This window comes from Rhipicephalus microplus, chromosome 9 (genome assembly GCF_043290135.1).
Source record: "Rhipicephalus microplus isolate Deutch F79 chromosome 9, USDA_Rmic, whole genome shotgun sequence".
In the NCBI taxonomy this organism is placed as follows: domain Eukaryota; kingdom Metazoa; phylum Arthropoda; class Arachnida; order Ixodida; family Ixodidae; genus Rhipicephalus; species Rhipicephalus microplus.
The window spans coordinates 75,748,241-75,766,793 of record NC_134708.1 but is presented as its reverse complement, the minus strand read 5'-3'; the positions used below and the strand labels follow the sequence as shown (position 1 = coordinate 75,766,793).

Genomic DNA, 18,553 nt, shown 5'->3' with positions numbered 1-18,553 from the left:
GGTCGGCTCGGCTGAAAAATAACGGCAATACGAAATTTATAAACTTTGGTCGCACGTTCACGCTCCGCTCTACATTTTTCACAAGCGGAGCGATAGCGGCGTGTTGGTGTGTTCTACTGTTTGCACGATTGTTCTGGGCGCCCGCACTACAGTTGCTTTGACGCATTTGTGTGTAAGGCGCGTCACGCGCACTTTAGCATTTTTTTTTCGCAGTGTAGTTCCAGCGTGCATGCGTTTGTGTGTAAATCGCTAGCATACGCGCAGGTAAGACCACAGCGGATATCTAAACGCTCAGACATGTCTACTCTTCGCGAAATGTTAACGTGCAACTCGACAACCTAAGATATATTTCTCGTAAAAATACAAATTTGTTCACAAAATTCTTTTCACGTGCACTCCAAGTTTGATCAAGAACAGCGATGTCAGCGCCGGACAGAATTTCGGATAATAGGCGTGCGCGCGTGGGTGGGGGGAGTTGCGACTACGGAGAAAGTGGCTGCGACGAACACTTGCCCCTCTGAAGAAGAGATACCCGTACGCTTATGGTTAGGATTGAGGCGAGGACGTTGTAATGGTAGGAATCAAGATTGCCCACGGAAAAGGTGATGTGCATTTGAGTAAGGGGATGCACGCTTGTGAATGTTCTCCGGCGAGAATCGAGGCACCCTAGAGGTGCGTGCGTCTTGTCCTCGCCAGGACCGTTGGTACCATGGATTCTGATAGAGCCGAGATGGCTGTTAATTCGATTGTACGTGTCCAAGCAAGCCGTAATGTTTGAGGTCGCGCCACCTCGAAAGCGAGGCAACCCGATGCGTTCGACCGCCTTATGTAGTTGAAAAAGGCCCGAGTCATTTATCAAGTCATGCACCACTTGTGCTTCCTTGGACGCACGACAGCATGAGCGAACTATCCATCGCGGAAAGGGCCATGTAAAATACGAAACTCACTTTTTCGGTTGCGGGCAAAAGCATTTCCCCCATGGAGGAAGGAAATGCCATAGAGTTAATATACAGTCTATGTAATACTCTACGGGAAATACTGTGGATCATCTCCCCGAAGGAAACCCTGATAGGATGCGAAGCAGCAGCGGTGCGCACGGCGTCGACCCAGTTGAAACGGGCGTCGACGCGGGTGCTCGAAGAACGGTTTGAAGCGAAACTCGGTGTAGCATTTACTCCTGTAAGCGTTTGTTTGAAAAGCTAAGACACGGGAGGCGGGACGCGTTGAAGACGCTTGCGCTCGGTGTTCTTGACTTGCACCTCGTCGGTGTCCCTGGTCTTCCACTGCCGACGCTTGCGTTCAGCTTCCCTGGCTCGCGCCTAGTCAGTGTTGACGTCACCATTCGCGATCGGCTTCGCCACCACTGGCAACGCCAGCGACAACCGGTAAACGTATGCGCACACTAACGGAATCGTGCCGCGAGGGCGTCCGCCCGTCGGCGCGCTGTCCACATTGCCGACGCCGCGAGATTTTCGAGGCGCGCACAGCCAGCGCGCCCCGCCGCGGAGGTCTAGTGGCTAAGGTACTCGGCTGCTGACCCGCAGGGCGCGGGTTCGAATCCCGGCTGCATTTCCGATGGAGGCGGAAATGTTGTAGGCCCGTGTGCTCAGATTTGGGTGCACGTTAAAGAACCCCAGGTGGTCTAAATTTCCGGAGCCCTCCACTACGGCGTCTCTCATAATCATAGAGTGGTTTTGGGACGTTAAACCCCACATATCAAACAGCCAGCGCACCCGCCGGCTCGCGGCTTCGTGGGAGAGAGGTGGCGGCACGGGATGATGCCCATGTAAGAAGTGGGCTCAAGCGTTGGGAGCGGTGGAGAGGGTGAAGCGAGAGAGAGAGCAAACACGTGGCAGGCGAGGAAGAGAGACGTCACCACGTACTGCTAGGAGCTACTTGGCACCACTCCAACACCTGCGGTGAGGGGGAGCGGTGCGGACGGAGGGACAGCATTACACAAGTTAGTCAAAGAGCTGATTCGCTTATAAAAAGAGCTTTAGGAAGTCGGCGGTGGTGGGTTGAGCACACGGTGTAACATTCTTACACCGTGGTTGAGCCATTCCTCTCAAGTCAAACAGCGGTGCCGGCCCGACGCACAGTGCATTGGTTTGTGCGTTTGCGCAGCTGCAGTTTGCCTGCACTGAACACGCGCTTACGTAGCAGTGAGGGGTGGCACACGGGGCCTGTAGAGGAATCTCTACAGCTTACGTCGAGACTATGAGTGTGTCGCGCAGTCTTGGCGTTTTAATGAGAGTGTTGAAGGGTCCTCGAAATTTTTTTTTTACATTCCATTTTATAGTTTAGACCACTACTGGTGCAAATCATCGGCCACATAATATTATGTTGTTCTTAGTATTGTGCGAAGTCTTGTCTGTGACCCAAAAAATTAAGATGCAAACCCGGGGCATCAGCGTAAAAAACAGGTGTTCTTCCGCTTGCTTGCCACACACCCATGCCGGCAGCATATTTTTTAAGGTAAATGAATCTCAATAAAATAAGCTGGGTACATTTTTAAGCACGTTTCAGTCATTTCTGCCAAATTAGTCTAGTGAGATAAGTTTTAGTCTTTACAAATAAGTTTTATAGATTGCCCCAGCTCTCCAAAATGGCCTCCCACAATTATCTGCAACATAGTGTGCGAGCAGTCATCTACGGCAAACCGACAGCAAGAATTGATTACATCCTCTGCTGTCCACAAGGCAACGATAGTTGCATTTGGCCAATGCCTTCTTGCTTTAGAGTGCGAATATCAGTTTGTTGTGGGCCTGCATCCAATGGGTGGCATGTGGTGTTGCACTGTCGTTGCACACGATTCCAGAACAGTTGCCAAACACTCTGAGCTAATGATTACCCTTCGTCTCTACATTGGTGGTACATGTATTTGCTCGCAGTGGCAGTTTACCGCACAGTAGCCGAGGAGTGAACATGCGTAAACATTTGTGAAAACACTTGTGAACGGTGGTTCGTACTTGGCTGGTATTAATTTCCTTCATCCCTGCCACCACTATTTTAAATGCCCCTATTGCCAAACTTATGCACTCTTCCAACAAGGATATTAACAAGCTCTAGTTAGGCTACAAACTTCTCAGTGCAAGCATTTTACCTGATTGGAGAAATACAAACTCCCGCTGCCTGGACAGGTGGCGTCACCCGACAGTGAAATGTGCAACCAGGCAAGCAAATAAGGTGGTTTGTCCAACTTCATCGAAGAGGAATGGCAATTTGAGTTGGCCTCATTGCGTGTCCGAAGAGAAGTTGTCATTTTTGGACAGTTCCGAGGAGCTTGCGCACGTAGCATGGTCAGTCACAGACATGGCACAGCTGTTGAGAGTAGCCTTTCCCTTGAGCGTCGGCTATTCTCAGCTTTGATACACCTTGCTGGCGAAACCCGCATGCCTTGCATGATTTTCGCTTTTTGCCAACTTCTAAGTCACAGGAATACAGTACTGCTTGCCTAGATTTTGGTGTTGCACTCTTTTGCTAATTTAAATCTACTGTCCAAACAGCAGAGAATTTCTGCTCAGGCCCATGAGAGGAGTGCCTCGGGAGTATAATGGCACCTTAGTTTCGCATGGTCAAGAAATCAATGGATGCAATGTTGCAGAATCACACGAGGCGCGAGAATCGCAGAAAAAGTAGGTTTAAAGGTCCAAAGCACTCAGCCATACTTAATAATGATCAGCTGCAGAAGTATCAACAAATCACGGACAACTGCGTAGATTCCCGTGTTGCTTTAAGGAAGCCTTTTGTAGATTCCCAAAAGGAAGAATTATGGCGTAGTGGGCATTTTAGTGTATTTGAAGTTGGCATTCAAGGATAGCTTGAAATGGCCAATGTTATGTGTACATCAAAAGAGTTGACTGTTGGACGAGTTGGTGCTGTGACATAAAACTATCGTGAGAGCGCATGTAAACATGCACACAGGAAGAGACAGACGAGGACAGGTGCGAACTATTCTCGTCGCGAGCTTGTTCTCGTCCATCTCTTCATGTGTGTCATGTTTAGTTTTGCTCTCACGATGGTTTCTATGGTATGTGTACAGTTGTTCGTTTCCTTATGGCACGGTCGAGACTTGCATGAAGACCAAGGTCAGGGAGTCAAATGAGGAGGCGATGTGCTGAATTATGCTATCACATTCTGCTCTTGAAAGTAAAGTTTAAGTGTTACCCCAACTTTTTTACCCTCCATATGCCTTGAAACATATTTGAGGTGATCTTTGGGGCTACTATGCTTGTTACGAAAGCTTGGCCTGTGATTGTGGTCTCAGCGTCCTGCATTGGTAATTCAATGGCATTACCCAACTTGCATTCACAATCAATGACCTCCTTTTGGGGTTCGTAGGTCACATGCCTTCTAATCATTAAAGAGCACATAGTCAATAACAGAAATAAACAACACGGACCTGTTCAAGTAAATAGAAAGAGCCAGTGTATTCTCTTTTTTCACAAGCAACACACCATCCCCCAAGGACACCACATAAAAAAAAAACATCACCTCCGCCCACAGCACTGTGGAGGGGGAGAAAGAAAAACATACGAGTCTGAAATAAACACACGTACATCTCTGGCCATAGAATGCTCGTAGTATTTATAAGTATGTATATAAAAAACCCCAGCCATTACATACAATTTCCTATAGACATGCAGCCAACTTTAGCCGTCAGTGGACAAAAATGAAGACACTGTCGAAAGGCTTGGGACAAGTTGGGCAGATGGAAAGGGGCTGAGAAAAAGAATAGAAGAAAAAAAAAATCAACTGGCAAAGTTCACACACTTGTTGCTCTACAGAGCAATAGAAAGGATCCCTAATACTGTACAAGAGAGACGAAACAGAGGGGTGAAATTGAAGTTAAATCCTAAACGAAAAAAAAAAAAGGGGGGGGGGGGGGGGCTTGACAAGGCTGGTAGTAGGTAGTAGTTGGTACTCCGGCGGTAGCGAACGGTAGCAGGGGTACAGGCATGGCGGTAGTCGTCTTGTGTGTTTTTTTTTTTTCTTTCCTTGAGAAGAAATCAAGAGAAGTCGATAGGTAACATCTGTGGCTCTGTTGCATTCCTGTCTGTACACATCACAAATAAAGGTGGAGGAGGAGGAGGTGCTGGTGGAAGCAGGAACAGCAGCGCGGAGGCCTCCTGTCGCCCTCTCGTCTCCTTAGGCAAAGCCGAAGCCTTCGGTGCACTCCTGGATGGCCTTGAGCAGCATGGTACGCAGCTTGTCGTAAGTCTCATAGGCCGGTAGATCCAGCTGGTTGAAGCTGCGGAGGACGAGGAAACAGTGGTCAAAAGAAGTGTCATACCCTCATAGTTTGATAAAAGCAATTAACGGCGGATGCAGTTTTTAGACAAAGTTGTACCATTTAAGCTTCAATGGACGCAAACAAGCTTTCTGTAGTGTTACAAAACGACTGCACAAACACAACTTTCCTAAGCTTCAGACAAACAGAGCTGGCCTCAATTTCAAACAGAAGCTAGTGAAATCTGCAAACCGTGCTAGAATGGCTTCTGGAATTAGTAAAATTATGCAGCAAGACTTTACTCCAACAAAATTACCGTATTTACTCGCATAATTCTCGCACCCCCCACATCGCCCAACAAAAATACTATTCTTTTTTTCCACAGAGTAATTATCGAACCCCTGAAAACTGCCGCAATAATGTCGTCTACTCATTCCAGCCACCGATGATGATAGCGCGTGCCATCCGGCGCCATCTCCTAAGCATCAAGCATACTATTCGTGCACTGAGTTTCAATCTAAGCTAAGTCAAGGTGGCAAGTGCGCGTTGCGGTGTGTTTTGTATGTTGCGTCGGTTATGTCGTCACATTATGAGGCGATACTGAAGCTACATGGCTGCTTTCAAGTTGAAAGTGATTGATCATGATCTAAGCAACGGCAACAGGGCCGCCAGTAGGCCTTTGGGAGTATACGAGTTGTGTTCGCTACTGGTGACGGCAGCTGAAAGCCACCAAGACGCATTGGGCCTGCCGTGTGCCTAAAACTGGGATTGATGGTAAACTATTTCTTCAGACGGAAACTGCAGACGATTCTGTTAAATAGTTATCAGCCCAATACTGACGTCCTATGATTACCTTTTGAGGGCTCCTGTAACGCTACTTCCGCGCACACAACGCCCACAAGCTTTGCGTATGGTATTCTAATTTTGGACTATTTGCTTGCACTTTTTGTGTCTCTAATAAATATGGTCTTGTGTTGAACCTCTGCTTTTACTGTTGAGGTAAGTTGTAATTAGTACTTCTTAAACCTTCCTGTTAGTTGCTGGGGTGAGAATCCCGATTTGGAGCCACTTCGTTTTCTTTTTTTCGCTCTGTACGTTTTCGTGGAACGTTTTCCCCGCGCAATTCTCGCACCCCCCAACTTTGCGTCGGTTTTCTGGCAAAAAAAGTGCGAGAATTATGCGAGTAAATACGGTATGTCGAACTACTGAAGCCCTGTAACATACTTGCAAGTGAGTCAAATTTGACAAATTGCTATATATTTCACGAACCAAGACAATGCAACAGAGTTCCAGGTGAAGGGACTGGCTGGTTTTTCAGTGCACCAATTCAGCATTGCCTTGGCGCACCTGATGCCAATTCACTCGTTCGACGTAATGAGAAAAGGCATCATGCACTGGCCTTTTCAGATCTGCCCCACTTCTCCATGAATCAATTTTTACTAAAAACAACTGTTAAAACCCGCCGTTGAGACCTAATTTTCAGGCCTCGCTTTATGGCAGCCTAACCAGGCCAAAGGCTGCAGCTACAGTCAACGAGCCGAATATCCCTCACCAAGTGTGCGCCGACGGCAGTCGGTCAGTGGACCGGTCGTCCCGATGGATCTGGAAGCGTTGGACACCGTTCATCCCCTCAAGGGCGGCAAAGCCCTGCAGCGGCACCTTGGACGTTCCTGTTACAAATTGGAGGAACTTGGCCCGATCCGCCTGATCCATTGAGCGCAGGGCACGCCAGAACCACTGAATCTGCAGGGAAGTGGCCTGATACTTGTGGTACTCTGTGTGAGCCCGCAGGTCATCTACGTCGATGCTGGGTAAACCCGAGATGAGCAGTTCAAGCTCCTGCTCGTTGAAGATGCCAATTAGCCGCTTGGGGATGATCTCGTAAAAGCCCTCGAGGAAAGCGTTGAGCTGCCGCCGGATGGCGCCTGTCATCTTCTCCTGGCACACAAGGCGCACGTACTCCTGGGTTGTCTCCTCCGTGACGGGCAGGTGCCGGCCGCCGGGCTTCAGGTCGCGCACCTCCGTCACACCGAACTCCTGGACCTCTACGCTGAAGGTCAGCTCGTAGCCCAGTGCCCGCACGCCGTGTTCCAGAAGGAACACCAGGCCCTGTGTACGAGGCAATGAGAAGTGAGCAGAACGGCAAGCAAGGGATCTACAAACTGCAGCAGAGTGTCCAAAGCTGACACGAACTTTCGGAGCGGACTTTACCACACAAGTCTCCTGCATACAGAGACGTCTGAGCAGGTACGGAGCTCAGGAAATGCTATTTTATTTTATATTGACATTAAGGTCAATTTTGCCAGAGCAGACTTACTGCCATGGACACTAGTGCCATGTCAAACTACAATGTTCATTCTGGTGATTTCACATCCTTGTGTAGCTAGTTGTGATTATGTCAGACACTACATCATATTAAAATGGCCACTCCTGCCTCACCAATGCAGTACGGAGCAGAGCAAGCATTACCGATGGTCACCTTCCCCCCGTGAACCTATCTTGCCATAACCTCTTTGAGAAGGTGCATCATTATAGATACTACTCTTTAGAATATTAAATACTAAGCCAAGCAAGTTCTGGTTCATGCTTTTATCTTGATGCAATCATTACTTTATAGGAAAACATTAGCGTGAACTCAGGTTGCACACAAAGTGAGACAAGGTGGTGAAGATAATAGACATAATAAAAATGCCATGAATGAGTACACACTGGGATGCACACCGGAATAGAGTCAGACGACATTCAAGAGATTTGCAAGCACTGAACCATCGACATGCAAAAGCGCACCTGGTAGAACGAGTAGTCCTCGCTCTCCATGTCTGTGTATTTGACCGGCTTGCCCAGAATGTGCTTGTAGAAGGAGCGCGTGAAGTAACACTCGAGCAGCTTGTTGTCGTACACTGCCTTGGCAATCACACGTCCCACAAACTTGAAATAGCTCAGGTGATTCGAGTTGCAGTGCGACGCCGGGTTGATCATGTATGTCACCCGGTCGCCCGGCGATGTCGTGAACAGTGCATACATGGGGTTGAAGATTTCGCGGGAAATGATGGTGTACCACTCGCGGAGCAGGCCGCCAGCGTCCTGTCCCTCCTCGCCCTCGAAGACAATGTAGAAGCGGTTCTTCCACTCTTCCGGGGGACGACGGTGCAGCTCACGGAACGAGTCCTCGAAGACGTGCTCCCGCCTGACGTGAACCGCCAGGTCTTCTCGCCGCGAGCCCTCGTCGAGCCGCTCGAGCTCATGCCGGAAGTATCGCCGCTTGACGTCGAAGTCGAGCACACGCGTGTGGTCAACAAGCACGGCAAATGGGCCGTCAGCCAGGGGAGTGCTCGACTGGCGCAGGATTTGGTTCAGCACCTGCGGGAAGTGAAAAAGAAGAGAACTTAGCAGAGCGCGTACTTAGTGCACAGTGAGGAGGAAGGAGTTATTCCCCTTAAAATTTTTTTGGCAACGATTGAGCTTTATCTGTTCCTCGCCAATCAGCAGCTTCTAACAAATATATGCTTACAATAAACATAGAATTTATAATTTAGTTTCATTGCAACATCGCCATAATGTTCGTCTCCAAATCGAATACCACAACTGCACCATGTGGAATTCCGGAATGGTTAGTGCATAGCTTTAGAAAGAAAGTAAAGTTTAGTAAGAAATGCAGTAGACTTTCATTAAATGGAATTTGAAGGGACCAGTAAAATGTGTTCCGTTTACTGAGAGATGAATAGGGGCACACAATGCAAGAACGAAACCAATCTTGTGAGAAGCATTTGTGCCATTTAAGCCGCAGTTTTACGTTAAAGATTTCCGTTAACTGAGAGTTTACTATAGCTGACATTACCTTCCACTTTCACACCCAACTGGGCAGCTCCAGCGCAGCGTCAATCCAGGTTGAAGGGTTCCAAACTTTATTTGATACTTTCTTTTTTAACATTTTAAGCAAACATATGCATCAAGTTCAAAATCCTGTCACTATCAACAATGCCAAGCATGGTAGTGCTACCAGCTACAGGTGTCCCCAAAAATTCCAAGAAACAATCCTCCTCTTCGGGTCTTTTGGGAATCCTCGGCATTTGCTGCAACATCAACATTCTGGCCTGCTCATGTCATCCACAAAGAGCCCACTTGCATGAAGGCGTACATGCTCGCTTAAGCTTGGGCGAATAGTGAATTCCAAGTTTGAAGGGAATTCAAAGCCAATAGTGAGTTTAGTAGAATAATTTTTAATCGTATTCGAATATATTATAAAAAGCAATCAGCATATTTGTCATGACCTAACCTGCACAATAGCCTCTTTAACAGTGAAATGAGGCCTTCACAAATGCCATATTTTAGTACAAAAAAACTCTAAATACAGCATAACATCATTACAACAGACCTCCATAGTGAAGAAGATTTCAGCCTGTTGTGGAGGGAGTTTGTAAAATCCAAGTACTGTTACAACAGACTTTTATGAAAACATTGAATGGGTCTGTTATAACTGGAGAGAAGTGCGAGTCATACGAATTACGAATATATTCTGAATAGGGAATGAAAAAAATTGACTTTTTGAAAATAACATCTTTAGCTTCTAATGTACAATTTCCAATTTCAAAATATCTTCACTGAAGATTATGTAGAAGTGCTCTAAAAAATTTCTTGTGCCTGCCAAGATGGTTAAAACCATTGTTGAAGTCATCGAAAAAAAGAAAAAAGGAAATTAATAGCTTCGAAACGGCACAGCTGCCCATCGTAAAAGTATTTGGGCTCATCGTAAAGGTATTTCATAAAAGAACATTACATGTTCAAAAAGCAGATGTTTGAAATTTGTTCTAACGCCTCCGATAGGCTGCTTCTGTCGTGTTGCTCCAGTATGCCTCGCTGGTCCTACGCTTGTTCCGGGACACGCCTTTGAGATGGCATCGTTCGCTTGTGTGTTGCGAGGACGTCGCTGTCGAAAATCGCGCTGCTTAGTGACGTTTTCCCACTCTTTCTGTGTTCACGCGTTGATGATAGTTCAGGATACAATTACGCCTAAGTTAAGGCAGCACCAAGCAGAAATTCAGTCATCAGATTACGATTGTACGCCGCACTCGTCGTGAGCATCCCACACGCGAGTCTTGGTTGACTTGTTGGCGGGAATAGGTACTGCTTATCAGCGTTTCAGACCTGTCACTAAGACCACCACAAAACAAATATTTGTACTCATGATCGAGCACGTCGTAGTTTGAAACATCTGGCGCCGTGACCATGCACATTGAAGCCACACTTTCTGCTCGAAGTTGTGCCTAGGGCTAACTCTGCTCCAAACTTGGCGGGCAAGACTTCGCGCTAGTGGATATGCGAAAGCGAAGAAGCTGTAATATGCTTCATTGCAAGCAACGAATCACATCGGCCGCTGGCTACTTATAACCACTAGGCATTCTGCTTGTCGGTAGCAGACTCTGGCCAATCTCGCCGCGCACCGACCACTCGGTCAGCAATGAGCGATTTCACGCGTCAGCGCCTAAACACACAAAACCAAGCACACTGCACGCGGATTTTTCATCACCGTAGCTAGACATAAGTAGTTATTAGCAGACCCCAGATCAGCGGCCTTCGTTTTTAAATCATGATGAAACTTCTATTTCCTCATTGATCAAAAGAAGAAACTGAGGAGAGAAGCTATGTACGCAAGCCTCTGGAAAGGTGTGAGCTTACCGTCCTGTGCGTCTCGGCGAAACCCAAGAACTTCTGGACATCCGGGTGAAGGTGGGCATCGGCGGGGCGCTCTGCGCCAGGTGTGGCGGGTGCCTGGCCGTCCTGCTGTTGTGCCAGGGGCGACAGGGGAGCCATCTCCTGGTGGATGTGTGCCAGCTGCGTCTCGCGGCTCTCCGAGCGATACTCGCGCCGCCGGGGAGCCACGTCCCGTGAGCTACCCACAGACGCGCTGCCACCTGTGGCCGCAGCAGCCGACGGGGCGCTAGCGTGCACCAGGAAAAAGGCCTCCACGGCTGGCTGAAGAACCAGCACTGCATGCTGGTCCTGTGAAGCACCGCAAGCGAGAGCTTATTAGGTACGTCACATTATATCCCACTGTCAGATTAATGGTTATGCATAGCACGAAGAACAACACTCCAATTGTAGATGGCTGTTAAAACTGCACTAAGGTTACAGGCACAATTGGGCTAGTTGGTTGATCTTCGTGGTAAATGCAGTGCAAAAATACAGCAACTTGCAAAAAAGAGCAACACAGGAAAGGTGCTAGACTAGCAACTAGAAATGGTTCAGTGCCTATCCCGCATTGATCTTGTGTTTTTTGCTTTCTTTCTTGCACTTCAATAATCATAAAGTTATAGAGGATACACTGTACAAAAAAACAACAACCATAATGTGGAGTAATTTCTCACATTTTCTTTTTTTTTAAAGTACAACATGCTTCCATGAAACACCTGGAATTATGACGAAGCAACTAGCCCAATACCTTAATTTTCTGAAGATCAAATGGGGCGCTGTTTCAACGGCAAGCAATTCAGAAATCATGAAGCTGCAAGGCAGTTCAACGTTCCAAAATCTACAATTTCTCATAAGTGCCCTAGAGGAACTCTGCCGCTAGTGTCTATGGGAACTGTAACGTAAAGCGCTTCAGCCCGCATGTGAATCATGGGTAGTGCTCAAATTTGTCTAATCTTCACGCTTTCGGCTTCGTTTGGCTTCACCTTCAGCCAGCATGTGAATCATGGGTAGTGCTCAAATTTTTCTAACCTTCGTACTTTCGGCTTCGTTTGGCTTCACCTGTCTTGACACTGATTTGTCACGAGACAAAAATCAGCAAATGTTCAGGAGTCGCTCCTCATCACCTCAACCTTTTAGGCTCATCAATTCAAACCCTGTCACTTCATCAAAACAGTACATTTATTTGAAACAAAACTAAAACACGGCAATAAACAAACCCACAAGTGCATTCAAAGCCCGCAAGCACGAAGACTAGACAAATTTGTGTACTACCCACCATTATCATAGTGGCTCAACGGTCGCAGCACCAGAGCCAATATTAGAAAACAATCATAAAATCCATAATCCATGGGTGGTGCAAAAAGCACCACCCATGGATTGTTACATTTGCAGTCACAAATGTTTCTTTCCATGCAGCACGGCTGAAGGCTATGTGCACAGAGCCCTCTCTCATAGCATTGTCGGGTGCTCCGACTCTACCGGTTTTCTGTGGTGCTCGACGCTGCACCACACTTCGGAACTTCTGCGACAGCCCTGAAGTCCTAAACATACAAGTGCCTCTGCACCATGCTTCTGCCAAACTGCGGGCCTTAAAAACAGGGTTCAAACCCCCGAACTTAGCAGAGAAATGATATGTCCATGAAGATGCTGTGGTAGACACAAATATTGACTACACAAAGATCCAACAAGTTTTGACTGAGCTGAGAGTTTATGAGTTTGCCGAAAACCTAAAATAACTTTGCAATATCCAAAAATTCATCATGACGTATATTCGTAGTTCTGCATCAATGACAGAAGTATTCATTTACTTCATTATAACCGAAAATATGGTTATTATAGAGAGCTCGGAGTGTACCTGCGTGTCGGCTAACTCGAGCAGGCAATCACTGAGGGTGCTCCAAAGGGAATCCAGCTTCAGCTCCTCACTCAGGGGCAGCGGCTCGTCAGTGGCACCAGCTTCCGATGCTGGTACAGAACCTTGCCGGGTCGGTGTGGATGCGGCCAATGGTTGTGCAGAACCGTTCTGCCCATTCGCTGCAGCCGGGCCACCAGACACTGTGAGAACACCACGAGAAAAAAAGGCGGGGGGTCAAGAAGTCAAGTTTGCTGTTAACACAGCTTACAACTAGCACAGACTTGCTTTGTTGAAAGAAACAAGCAAGCTGAAGAGCTAGCAACTAATAACAAAATGCAGTATAATGTCTAAAAATCGGGACCAATATGAAGTCGAACCCCTTTATATAGAGAGACTGACGTAACAGACAAATGGGTTTGACAGACATCTGCAAACCTACATTGAAACATGTTTATAGAAAAATGGATACATGGTACCCTGCTTATGAGAGACAGCTGATATAAAAGACAAGAATTGCTCCACATTGCATGTCTCTTATGAAGGAGTTCCACTGTAACACAACAACTCAGGTCTAATAGATTCTACACCAATGCCGCATTTCTCATTCATGCATGGATCACACTGATAACGCAGGTGGAGTGTCACTTTGGCCACTGACAATGTGTGAAAGGGAATTGCACTAACATACAATCTGCTAGGTTATTCTGACTCCCTGACACAAATCATGTTCACCGTGGGGTTGGTAAGACCACTCTCTGTGGTCGTCTCTGCATGTACCGTATTTACTCGCGTAATCCTCGCACTCGCATAATTCTTGCACACCCCCCATCGCCCTCCAAAAAATAATTTTTTTTTTTCCTCGAGTAATTATCGCACCCCCGAAAACTGCTGCAATAAAGTCGTCTGCTCGTTCCAACCATTGATGATGATAGCGTGCACCACCTGGCGCCATCTCTTAAGCATCAAGCGTACTATTGCACGGAAATTCGATCCAAGCCAAGCTGAAGTAGCCAGTGCGCGTTGCGGCGTGTTTTGTGTGTTGTGTCGGTAATCTTGGCACGTTATGGGGCGATACTGCAGCCACACGGCTGCTTGAAGTTGCAAGTGATAGATCATGCGCTAAACAACGGCAGCAGAGCCGCCGGTAGGCCCTTCGGAGTCTACGAGCTTTGTGTTCGCTACTGGTGACGGCAGCTGAAAGCCACCAAGACGCGTTGGGCCTGCCGTGTGCATAAAACTGGAATTGATGGTAAACTTTATTTTTTCAGAAGGGAACTGCAAACGATTCTGTTAAATAGCCATCAGCCCAATACTGACGTCCTCTACGCTTACTTTTTGAAGGCTGCTTTTGAGCGCCGACTGCTACCGCTACGCCCGCAACGCCAACAAGCTTTGCGTATGGTATTCTTATTCTCGACTATTTGCTTCCACTTTTTGTGTCCCAAATAAATCTTGCCTTGTGTTGAACGTCCTCTTTTATTGTTGAGGTAAGTTCTAATTAGTACTTCTTAAAGCTTGCTGCAAGTTGCTGGCGTGAGAATCCCGATTTGCGGCCACTTCGTTTTCTTTTTCCCTCTCTGCCTTTTCGTAGAAAGTTTTCCCCGCGTTATTCTCCCACCCCCCAACTTTGCATCGGTTTTCTGGCAAAAAAAAGTGCGAAGATTATGCGAGTAAATACGGTATATTATGAAAAATTGATTAAGCATGCTCCATCTACAGTATGTCTTACAAAATGTACCAGAGAGAATGTAATGCAAATTCATGGATTTTACAGCTAGTGCTACGACAGAACATGAATTCAGAATTCATCATTCCTAAGCTCTAAACGAATTTTTTTTGTACACTGCCAGGCAATTAATTAGGTAGTTGCAAACTATATATTTGCAAAGTCACAAAGCCATTCATAGCCAGCAGAACAAAGTTTTAGTAAATTCAAGTGCGTGTGCAAATCCCAAGTGCTCCAACTTCGTTCCCAAGCCAGCAGAGCTACCGCACTTGTATTTTCTATAGACACTAATGCCGAAGGAGTTCTATCTAGAAATTTTATTGTTAGAAGCCATATCACTGGCTCAAGTTCATTGGGGCTACAGGATCAAAGGATATACCGTATTTACTTGCATGAGTCTCAGTTTTTTTTCGTGGAAAACGGCTAAAAAATTAGGGGGTGCGAGAATTATGCGGGGAAAATGCTCTGCAAAAATGTACAGAGCAAAAAAGAAAATTAAGTGGCCGCAAATCTGGATTCTCACACCAAGAAACTGCCAGCTTCGAGAAGTACTAATTAAGACTTACTATAAAAATAAAACTACAGGCCCCACACAAGGCAAAATTTATTTGAGATACAAAAGCCACAAGCAAATGATTCAAAACACAAAAGTTGCAAGGAAATAGAGCAGTGGTTCTCAAATGGGGGTCCGTGGACCCTAGGGGATCTGCAAAGCCATTTCTATGACCCGGGAAACCCTCACCCACATTTTTCTTTAAACAAGACTGTGCCACGCTGAGCTGTCCAAAATAAAGTGATGTGGCACGTTTGTTTGATGTTTTTGGTAGCAATAAGAGGCACCTGTTTCATGCTCCAGTTGTGCTAATTTACCTACATACCACCCTCCCTCTCCTTTGCTGCAAGGGGTCCCCCATCACTTCCACCAGTCTACAAGGGGTCCCTGACACATCCATGGCTGAGAACCACTGAAATAGAAAATTGGAACACCGTACACACAAAGCTTGTGGGCGTTGCGGGCGTAGTCTTAGCAACAGTCACTTAACGGGAGCCCACAAAAAGTTAGCATGTGACGTCAACCTTGAGCTGATGGCCATTCAATACGAAATCGTCCACAAGTTGCCTTATTACAATTTTACCATCCACCTCAGTTTTAGGCATATAGAAGGCCCAAACGCGTATTGGTGGCTTTCAGCTGGCGTTGCCAGCAGCGTACACAAAACTCGTAGCCTCCGAAGGGCCTCCCGGCAGCCCTGTTGCCGTTGTTTAGTGCATGATTAATCACTTTCAACTTGAAACCAGCCGCATGGCTTCCGTATCGCCCCATAGTGAAACAACGGACACAACGTACAATACACGCCGCAACAAGCAAAACTTTGGCTTGGCTTGAATTAGATTGAGGCTCCGTGCATTGATAGTACGCTTCATGCTCAAGAGATGGCGCAAGATGGTGAGCGCTATCATCATCAGTGGCTCGACTGAGCAGACGACATTACTGGGGCAATACTGGATGGTGCAATGATTGCTTGCGGAAAAAAGAAATTATTTTATTTTTGTTGGGAGATGTGGAGGGTGTGGAAACTATGCGAGTGCAAGGATTATGCAAGTACATATGGTAAAAGATAATTGTGGAGACGTGAGATAATGGCAGAGTGCAGGCTATTCTATTTGCAGCCACAATTCTTGTGGGAAATGCTACATCACCTCCTACGAAAACCATAGAACGAAGCTGCACCATGTTTTGGCGTGACACCTCCGCTCATCAAAACCCTGCCTGAGGTGAAGCAAGTGCTCACCGCCAGCATTATCGACATCCATGTGGTTGTTGGCATTAGGCTGCACCGGGTGTGGTGTGCGCTCAGCAACGGGTGTGCTGGTGCTGAACGACTCTGTCGACCACGAGAAGGCCAGGGGCTCTGCCGACGGGGGAATGTCACACGCCCCCGACACTGCGTAAACACACACACACACACAGACAGACATGCCGGCGCTGAGTGGCGGAAACTAAACCTCTCCTGAGCGTACCACGTGAGCTGCTCTCGTGCAGAAAAAACTTGCCCTTGCAAATTGGGCAAAGAAGCAAGAGATAGGCACCTTGAATTACGTGTACTGTTGGCATCAAAAGTTTACAGACAATAGATTCTGCATAAAAACAATGTTTCAGAGACTACACTGCATCCTGTGGCAGCCTAAGAACACAATGGCTTATGTACTGCGATCTAGCCCAATGGCTGAAGAAAGGTGACGTAGAGGCTAAGTGAAAGGAATTTGCTTATGCTTACATGGGTGTATTTCTATGCTGTGTTGAGCGAGAATGTTTTACAATTACATCTTACAGCAAATACAGGCCAATTACATTTACTCGCTTGAGTGGTCTTACGATAGACATGAACTTTTTCAATGGCTGCATTTCCCGAGTCTTCAATGTGCAGAGGCAGAAAATGAAAAACTGCAGTTTAGTGGGAAGAGCGCATGCTTATGTTCTAAGCAAGTATAGTATGTGCAAATACAAAAAACGTGTTGCATTTTATTGGCCAGGGGCACAAACTGCTGTAACACTTCAAGGTCGTGGAACTCACACCCGGAAAGCTTTTGATGCCAAATGTCTGTCATGAGTATGTGTGTGTGTGCACGCACCCAAGCTTTTTGACAACAGCTGAGCTCACTTGAAAGGCAGATGAAACAATAAGCACATCACAATTCGAACAGGGTTTTAGGCTGTTCCCTTCAGTGAGCCATCAGCCATGCTGCTTATGAACTTTTACAAACTAGATGAGCTGCCAATATAAACTGTGGTTCACTTTCGTATAGTGCAGTTTATATTGATAATTGCAAAAAGGAACTTCAAGGCAGAGGTTCTGAGTACATTCCAATGTACATGGCATTTCTTGTGCAAAGTTGACACTTCTGCTCAAATTTCCTAAACCTTCTACCAAATTTTGCAAAATATCTGAAGACTTCAACAAAGGCCTTGCCTCCAAGGTCACAAAAATTGGCTGTGTTCGAATGCAGCAAACATCTGAATCGTGTATGCGTTAAGAGATTGCCCAGCGTAAGGAAATTCTGAGCTTGTGCAAATTTGCTTCAATATGATTTAAATTGATGTAAATTTCGAAATACTATTAGAAATAAACAATGTATTAATCCACATGTAACCCTCCCTGTAAAAGTGGTTTCACTGCAGTGAAAAGGTGCTGTACCATGAAAATACCTTTCCAAGAGAAACCCGCACTGCCACGAAGCCCCACATCCAGGTTAAATGAACGTATTACAGTATCGAAGGGACCTCTGAATTTTGTTTGAATTATCAAGAAGTTTGAATAATCAGATATTCTCAGATGACACTGGGTGAGGTGACACCACATGTTATGATTAGGCATTGATTTTATCACATTTATAAATGTTTTTAACTCGTAACTGCACGCAACGAAGAGAAAGCACAGGTGTAAGGTCCGCTAGCTTATTTTTCCATTCCCTGCTGATCTGACCTTCTAGAGAAATCATGCACTGCCAACTGCTTCTTTGCTAGAGGTATGTGCCTTAAGCTCAAAGCTCTCTATACCAGTTGAGAAGCGTCACGGTTTACCATGCGTGTGCTTTGTTTCAAACATTTGTTTACTAGCAAAGCCTTTTTCCTTGAAAAACCTATTTTACGTTTTTAGACTGTTAGGATTATATAAGCCCACAAATTTTCAAACAGTAGTGGGAAAGCAGCAGATATTTTCTGGTATGGAACTGCAAAAAGTATGAATTAACCGAATGATGGAGCTTAAATTAAGAGGCTTTTAAATACATTGGAAGAATAGAAGGCCAACTGAAAAACTAATTTTGTTTGAATTAACCGAAAGTGTAAATTATCTTAAAATTATCGCGAGTCTACCGTACTCTCACGTCAATTCTTCCTTTTTCAAAGTTTAAAAGCTTGTTATGCCGGCTTGTTACTATTCACTTTTACTTTGCATACGACAAAAAAGTAGCAAAGAGTAATTAGGAGAGACACTGGTCTTAATGTTTTTTTTTTAATTTTGAGTATTTAGAGCTAAAATTTTTTAAT

At 46.1% G+C, this 18,553-nt stretch overlaps 1 protein-coding gene across 8 annotated transcripts in view; it reads right to left on the bottom strand.

Annotated features, from left to right (window-relative positions):
• Positions 1-4,917: 4,917 nt before the first annotated feature.
• HUWE1 (HECT, UBA and WWE domain containing E3 ubiquitin protein ligase 1) overlaps positions 4,918-18,553 on the bottom strand; it is a 207,744-nt gene continuing 194,108 nt past the window's right edge. For 7 of the 8 annotated variants that reach the window (XM_075873864.1, XM_075873865.1, XM_075873866.1 and 4 more), the window contains 6 exons: positions 16,296-16,448; positions 12,777-12,976; positions 10,907-11,230; positions 8,018-8,590; positions 6,783-7,339; positions 4,918-5,251 (listed from right to left, as the gene is read on the bottom strand). In XM_075873864.1, coding sequence (XP_075729979.1) covers positions 5,149-5,251; positions 6,783-7,339; positions 8,018-8,590; positions 10,907-11,230; positions 12,777-12,976; positions 16,296-16,448 — 1,910 coding nt within the window. In that variant the 3' untranslated portion in view covers positions 4,918-5,148. The remainder of the gene's footprint in view (positions 5,252-6,782; positions 7,340-8,017; positions 8,591-10,906; positions 11,231-12,776; positions 12,977-16,295; positions 16,449-18,553) is intronic. The other variant, XM_075873870.1, reaches the window with a different exon arrangement.